The sequence below is a fragment of the Limulus polyphemus genome, unplaced genomic scaffold (genome assembly GCF_000517525.1).
Source record: "Limulus polyphemus unplaced genomic scaffold, Limulus_polyphemus-2.1.2 Scaffold426, whole genome shotgun sequence".
Classification (NCBI taxonomy): domain Eukaryota; kingdom Metazoa; phylum Arthropoda; class Merostomata; order Xiphosura; family Limulidae; genus Limulus; species Limulus polyphemus.
This window is the reverse complement of record NW_013666036.1, coordinates 327,184-335,527: the sequence shown is the minus strand read 5'-3', so window position 1 is coordinate 335,527 and position 8,344 is coordinate 327,184. Positions and strand designations below refer to the sequence as shown.

General features: G+C 33.2%; 1 protein-coding gene across 1 annotated transcript; it reads left to right on the top strand.

The window, feature by feature from the left end:
* The first annotated feature begins 3,293 nt into the window (after positions 1–3,293).
* On the top strand, positions 3,294–4,229 carry LOC106458187. Its single transcript, XM_013917656.2, has one exon. It carries the CDS (start codon positions 3,320–3,322, stop codon positions 3,833–3,835), a length of 516 nt encoding a protein of 171 aa, XP_013773110.1. The 5' UTR covers positions 3,294–3,319; the 3' UTR covers positions 3,836–4,229.
* The last annotated feature ends 4,115 nt before the right edge of the window (positions 4,230–8,344 follow it).

The following is an 8,344-nucleotide window of genomic DNA, read 5'->3' as shown; positions in this document are numbered from 1 at the left end:
GATAGTGTTTGGAAGATTATTGTTTTAATCACCTATTAAATGAGAAGTTACTTCATTTCAGTAATTCAATAAATAATATAAAATAGAACAAAATAAGAACTGCTTTTCAGCTACTGTGAAGACTGGCGACTATGATTGTGGCCAAATTTACCTACGTACGAGCATATTTATTAAACTTCGTGTTTGCAGCTCTAAAAATGATTAATATTAGAATGTGTGAAGTGTTGTTACTGGGTAAATTAAAACAACTGATGAATGAGAAGATTTTCTTGTTTTGTACTACCAAATTTGTTTCTTTAAACTGCTTAATTTTTTAACTATTTTTCGTGTTGTATGTCGAGAATTACACAACAACAGACCTTGCGAATTAACTTTAAATTACGTAACTCGAATATGTCACAAAAATCCTTTGAACCCTAATTTACAGTAATTTCGAATCAGTATTTTTTGCCCCCAGTGACACAGCAGCATATTTGTGGATTTACAACGCTTAAAACCGGGCTTCGATAACCGTGGTGGGCAGAGCACAGATAGCCCATTGTGTAGCTTTGTGCTTAATTAAAACAAACAAGCAGTATTGCCCCCCAGTGGCACAGTGGTATGTCTGTGGACTTATACCACTAGAAATCGGGTTTCGATACTCGTGGTGGGCAGAGCACTGATAGCCCTTTGTGTAGCTTTGTGATAAGTAACAACAACAAACAGTATTTATTAACGCCATCTGGTGATGTTCAACCCACTATAGAGTAATTTTGGTTTTGTACATTATGTAGCATGTGGCCATTCATGGAATCCTAAATCTGGTATACGCATCCATTCTGTCCCCCTGTTAGGTGAGAAACGGTGTAAGTTTTCGAAGGATCACAGTTTTCAGAAACTTGCTGCCCACTTGAAAAGCTGGTGATAGTAGCTTCTGACTGTATAACTGAACGTCTATAGTGTATATGACTGAGAGCTTTTGTTTTGACTGATAAAGTAAAATAAAATAAATATTTTGTAAAACGTCCGAGTTTTGTCAAATAACTGAATACAATTCTACTCGGATCTGTGTAACAACTTTAAAGTAAATATTCACAGACCTGTGAAATCAAAAGCTATTAAAACAATGAATGTGAATGTTTAAAAGAAAATTGTTGACTTCTTGGGGTATTGTTTCCTTAAAATAAAACCGGTTATGATAACTTTGGCTTCTTTCTCTTGGTCACAGCTTTGGGCGTTCTCCACCACATCGCCCACCTTGGAGAGCGTGTTACTCAGTCTGAAGTTTTTTCCATAGTAAGAAAAGAACAGGTTCTAGGTGGCAAATCCTGCTAAACTAGCAAAGTGAACCTTCTGTAGAAACACCTACATGCGATAGATCATGAGATTAGACCTGAATAAGTTGTGTTTGCAATAGATTGTTCTACATATCCATTCGAATACATCATAAATAAATCCCCAATAAATGTGAATAATTCAACATTCATATTAACGGTTGTACAGTAGATTATTCTTATTAATGGGGTTTTTTCTTTTCTTTTCTTTTACAGAGATTTGCCGGGCGTGTCATATTTAATAGTATGGATGATAGTGTTATACAGATCGTAACGAATTTCAGATAGCTTTAAAACTTAGCATCAAAAACTATTCATTCTTTTTTGGAAGTCTACGATAGTGTTCAATGTGTTAAATAATTCTTTGTTTTCCTGAAATAATAAAGCTCTGTGTTGAATCAACTGTTAAACACACGAGGGTTTTTTTCTTTTCGTTTCTTGGTGTTATGTTTCATTGGAAATCTCTTGTCGCCTGTACATAGGACCAAGGTTTCGCGTTTTCGGTGTTTCCTGCGTGTATATTAAAAGTTGCCCTCGTCAAAATAATACATATTTTAAATCATACATACTTTATGCCTATAATTATTTCCTAGAATTTATCATTTTGAAGTACTTTATCCATGTTGTTTAAACACGAACTACGATTCTGATGGCCTTCATAATTCATCTGTATTCCGCTAGTGAAGTGATCTTTGTGTTTGGCCTACTTAAATGTAATTTTATTATTATGCTTCAAAGATTTGTATCTTTCTTTTTTTTTTGGACTATGAACAACTTCGTTTATCTGGAAACTTTTGAATTCATGAGTTATAAACTAGTTTATCACTACGTCGAGTTAAGGAGGTGAGTGTTGTTGACTAGCTGCCTTCTCTCTAGTGTATCAGTTCAAATTAGGGACAGCTAGTGTAGCCTTTCAAAAGCTCTGTGCGAATATCCAAATACAAGCAAAACCTTCACCCACCCAACTGGGAATAATTCAACATTCATAATAATGGTTGTACACTAGATTATTCATAATAGTGGTAGTTTTCTTTTTTTTCTATAGATTTGCCGGGCGTGTCATATTTACCAATGTGCGGGACTGTGGATCCAAAGGTCAATGATTCGCATCCCGTTGCCGCAAAATCGTACTCCGCCCTTTGAGGCCATGAGTGGATTATAAGAGTATTGGTCAAATCCTGCTGTTTTATTAGAGTAGCCAAAGAATGAGCGGAGGGTAGTGTTGACTAGCTGACTTCTTTCTAGTTTATCGGTTCAAAATTAGGAACAGCTAGGGCAGATATTCTTTCTGCAACTTTGTGCGACTATGCGAAACAAACAAACTTTTAGAAATAAATGAAGATTTTTTTCTTAATTGGCATGAAATGTTTTATTGATTCCTGATAATAAATATTTTTTTTCTTTTTTATACATGTAAAATGCAAATACATTTACTTCAAACAGTAATTATTTTTTTCAGAACAAAATAATTTTTACGCATAAAGTTTTTCTGTAATTGTTCTGTATAACTTAATATTTTATATAAAACTTTCATCAAAACTTATGACTACAGTTTGAAACGTAAAGTGCAAAGGAAGGGAAAGTAATTTAAATAATTTTTACTGTTTTTACCTTATTACAACCAATTCGTTAGCTTTGTAGATTTTTTTATAATAATGTTGATAGACTGTTGATAATTCCGTCTTTTAAATTTCTTTCTTTCTTTTTTTTCGATATTAGTACCAGTTTATCTTCTTGTGGTGACGACCATGGATCGAAACATTCCTCACGTCAGGGACATCTTCCCTAACCTTCACAAAGACCCAGTGTCTAACAGTATGCAAGAAGTTTGTGTCTATGACTATTCTCCGGGAAGCAGAAGGAAGAAAAGAGACTTTGGAGGGATTCCCAGTGAAATCCTTGGGGAAGACTCCATTGAGCCAACAGAAGATGGTAATGGAAGGAACAAGCTAGAAGACTGTAAATTGGTAAACAATAGAAGCAAAAACAAGAAGAACAAATCTCCCATGGATGAAAATCGTGTTCCTTCCGAACATAAGAAAAATAACACCAATAAAAATAGCAATTGCGCTTGTTATGGAACAAAGACATTAACGGAAAAAGACATACGACACCTTGAACGTCACTTATCCATGAAGAAAACGATTAGGAAACAAATCAGTAGGAATCTTGCTCAAGCTTTTGTGGAAGATCCTAATGCTATTCAGTCCGACAATCCATCTAGTGGCTCGGCTGGTGCAAGCCAACAACCAGAGAAGTCTACGAATCCCAGTTTCACTTTAACACGCGCAAAAGTCACGAAATCTGAACAGAATGTGCTTGACATGTTAAGGGAAACCCGAGATGACCCACAATCTGGTCACTCTAACCCTTCGCTCTGCGAAGAACAACAGAGACACTCTAGACATAAAGTAACTCCACCTGTGAATGAAAGCCCCGCAGAATCTAAGAATAACGTCGCTTCAGGAGACAGATTTTCCTTCTGGAAAATGTTCTCTATATGGGGAAAAGGCAAGCACTGAAATATACATTAGAAAACTTTTTATTTTTTGTTATTGTTTAGATTGAAGAACTATAAAATGTTTTGAAATAATCTTTCTCCTGACCTTTAAAAGAGCTAAGTGTTTGTCACAAGAATGTATGTCTATGCCTGAAAACATTTTGGCGTGGACCTCTCAAGAAAACATGAAACTATGCTGTTTCTATATTTCATTCATTGTGATGGAAATTGCTCAGTGGCAAGCTTGAGGGCTTTTATTACTAAAAATCTATTTTGGTTACCCTTGGTGGGCATATTATATACCTTTGTGCTTAAACACAAACAAACAAAACAGTCTTTTAAAAATTCGTCAAGTGGTTCAAATATTTATGCATTTTATAAATTTTTGTTGGGTTTTCTCACTAGGTAGAGGTGATGTCTAGTCATTGTGATTTTATGTTACGTGTCAGGCTTTTTTCAGAATTTGCGTGGGTTCAGTTGTTACAAAGTGCTTTCTGGTGTATGTCTGATCAGTTTGTGACCACATCGTCCTCCCTCCGGACGTGTCCCCATCATCCACTGCTATTAAATGTATTAAATGTGATTTTTTTTTGTGTGTAGCGATGATAATAAATGTTATTAAATGTATCAAATGTGATTTTTTTTCTCTGTAGCGATGATAATAAACCCATACTCGTATTATTTTTTCAATAATACTTTTTTTTTCTAAGACAGGCCATAAATTTCATTAATCTGGCATAAAAAATATTATAATTGTCTCCTGATGTGGTTTATAGAGAGTGAACTAGTACATTTTTGGGCTACTTTCAAATAGAAATCTTTGAAACAGTTGTGTATTACGTTTAGATATATTACCTATTCTGAATTTTGTACAAAAACTAGGTGTGAGTTACCATTAAATTAGTGATTAATAACACTGTTGACGTATTCATGTTCTAAATTGTTGTAGACAATATCTAACAGAAATAGTATTGATTATTAAGCTTGGATGTATGTGTGTATATATTAACCCATAGTTTTATAATATTTAGGGTTCGAAGGCTAATTTGAGGAAGGCTGTATCCATATTATCCAAGATACCAAGTTTACGTGAATGCACCGTCTTTTATTATACTAAAAATTAAAACAATACGTAACTCCCATCTAAGCACCACCCCAACGAAAAATCTAATTATTTAGTATCATTATTGAGAAAATCCAAACACGTAAAAGCCTTTAAAAATCATCAATATGCTATCAAGACGAGTTGAAAAAAGTTTCGCTGTGTTATTTGGAAGCTCGATTTTTACTTGATAGCACACACAAGTTAGGGGTTTATTGACAACAGAATCATTCCAAGCAAAACCATTTCATTAATTCTTACCGTAATTAGGCTTCCTTAGAGCAAGAAAAATATCACCCTAATTAGTGTGAAATCCTCTGAATAACGATGTGCCTGTTTGAATGCTGTTAATTAATATAACTTTCATTTAATATACATTTTCCTTCATATAATACGCAATACAGTTAACTGAGAATTGTATTTAAACACAACTAGGAATTTTTAACCTTGCGTGTTGTCCCTTTCTTGTGCTGCCTTTAGACTATTTTGAATGTTTACGTGTTGTTGTTTTCTCTCTCTCTATTTTTAAAGTACGTTAAACATATCTTAGAAGTGCTAGTTATATCACTGGGAAATATAGTCGCAAATTAAAGTAAAACGTTTAGTTATAGTTTTCAGATAAAATTATATTGATATTCATATTTTATCATTATAACTGCAATATTTTTATATTCTCCCCCCCCCCTTTTTTTTCAACATTTTTAATTTTTTGTTTCAGTTCTAAGCTCAATGCACTGTAATAAGCCAGTTTAATTTTGAGGTTGAAAATTCAGAGTTCATGTCGCTATTTGATCAATTAATCACGTGTAATTATAGACTTTTAGCTTCACTAAGATTAATTATCATCCTTCATAAACTGATTTTTTTATAGCGCATTGTACAGAGAACAGTTGACGACACCAAGGCCAATTAAAATTTAAAAAGAAGTGTAACTTTGATTTGACAGCATAGCTTAAATGTCATCAGTAATTTAGACTGCTTATGTGAGTATTTTAAAGGAAACGAGATTACGTCTTAAAGACACTAACAATATTTGTTATAAGGGATTTAGAAAAGAATGCTTGCTCAGCATGATGTTAACGAATGGCTTCCTGTCATCACGTGCACGAGTAACTTTAGCACCAAAAGAGATTAGATCAAAGTCATCAAATTGGGGCTTTCATCGTAAGCATATTTCTTAAGTTATAGTTATCCACTATGTATTGGTAGGTGTTTAATCAAAACTTTCAACTGTAGGTTAACTATGTCATGGTCGTTATTATAATTCATGACATGGAGATTGTTTTAATTTATGGTTAATACACTTTTTGTGTTACGAATCTATACAAAAGAAAACTTTAATGAAGCAAAAATCCAATCTGATCTTTCTATATGTAATGTAGTTCATTGTATTTCCAATATTCAATATTCATTCCAATATAATAAGTAAATTTGCTTTATGACCAATTTTTCTTCACATTTTTAACATGTTGTGACATTGTTCTTTCGTTGGCGGGTTCTTTTAAAATCAACGTCAAGGTTATGGTAAATTGCCTTTTCTTGATATCAAAATCAGCAGATTAGATAACCATTTCACAACATATGTTTATCGTAAAAACATATACAGGCTTACATACTCGATTCGACAGTTTTATTCCGAATTGCTTTAAATGGAACCTTATGGTTATACTCAGTCTTCTCAATAGAACAGATAACATATGTTCTAACTACCTCTCTCTTCACACCGAAATCACCACCTTACAGAACATTCTAATAACCAACGGCTATTCCTTGCATTTTATTCAAGCCCTAACACGCAAGTTCTTTTCTCACTAATTTGAACCCCCAAGGAAACCATACGCTGTTGACAAATATCCATTAAGACTGATCGTTCCTTTTTTAGGTAAGCAAAGTTTCATAGTGAAGTCACAATTTTTTTTTAAATAATTAAAAACGTTCTATCCACAGTTAAGCTACAAATGATATTTGAATCACCTTTAAAAATATAAAATCCATTCAGATCTAAAGACCTATTACCTACCTTTATGCGTTCCTGGATCGTATATAAATACACATGTGGTAGCTATAATGCCAAGTACACTGGCAAAACCGTACGCCAATTACACTTGCGAACATATGGGGGTCTCAAGCGGAACTGGTAAAATACCACCAACCTCCACGATTTTCACACATAGTGAAAACAACAACTACCCCATCTTGATTACGAATTTCAAAGTCATCTCATCTGGATCATCCAATATTGAACTTTTAACTGAAGAAAATTTATCTATTATAAATTAACTCCTAACTTTAAAGAATAACACAGCTTCGTTACAATTAAGCCTCTTCTGAACAGTTGTATAATATTGTTATAATTGTTGCATAATCCAATTTTTTATTGTTTATTTGGTTGTCTTCTAATTTACTTCATCCTTTTATTCCGTATTTTAATTACTTTTTATAAAATGTTTAAAATTTATAAAATTGTGTATCTATTTATTCACAATGTTCAATATACCTTGCTGATGATGGAATGTGTATATTCCGAAACGTTCAATAATTAAATGTTTGTTACTGTACACACACTCATCAAATGTTCTTGTTGCTGACGTCGTTCTACTGTTCATCATTAAATTTCGATTACCGTTGAATGAATCTGTTGCTAGAGTGACTTTTGTTTTATAAAAATGTCACAAAACTGCGGAAATATGAATTATCTGTTATGAGCTAACGAAACTTGAACATTTATCCTAAGAGTGTACTTGAAACGATTAATTAATTGTCTTCAAGAGAGAGAAAAGAAAAACACTAAGATAGCCCCGTCTCCGAAATATTTGAGGAACGTCAAAGTTACAGGTACTGAACATAGGTAGATGCTTTTTTTTTGTACAACAAAAGATATGAAAATCTCGACTGCAGCAGTGTTGTTCTAACATTCTAAAAACTTTCAAACAAAGAACACCAAACTGTTGCCTGAGTATAAGAAACTTCTTCGATTTCAACCATCATATTGATTTGTAAGCGGTAACTTGGAATAATTATCTGAAGAAGTAGATGCTGTGCCAAAGAAAGTGTGAATAATACATTTTCATTTTGATCATTGTTCTTAAGCTAGTATCCTTTCAATGGTTTCCAAGCATTTATTATTATTTTTTGTTTGAGAAATTTACAGAGAGTCAAGAAGGCACATTATCGTCTTCTCTGAGCAACATAAAATACATTTCAGCCAACTCTCTCTTTTTTTTCCCTTTTAAGTGTTTTGTTGATAGATATGAATAAATTATCAGATTAACCATCTCTACTATTATTATATTTGTTTTAAAGGGTATTGCAACATGGTGATATGGCAAAACACTCGGTCAGTACACAGGGAAACGAACCTTGTGCTAGGCCTAATTCAGTATAGTATATTCAATACTTGGTTTTTGAAAAAATAATGATATATGCTTA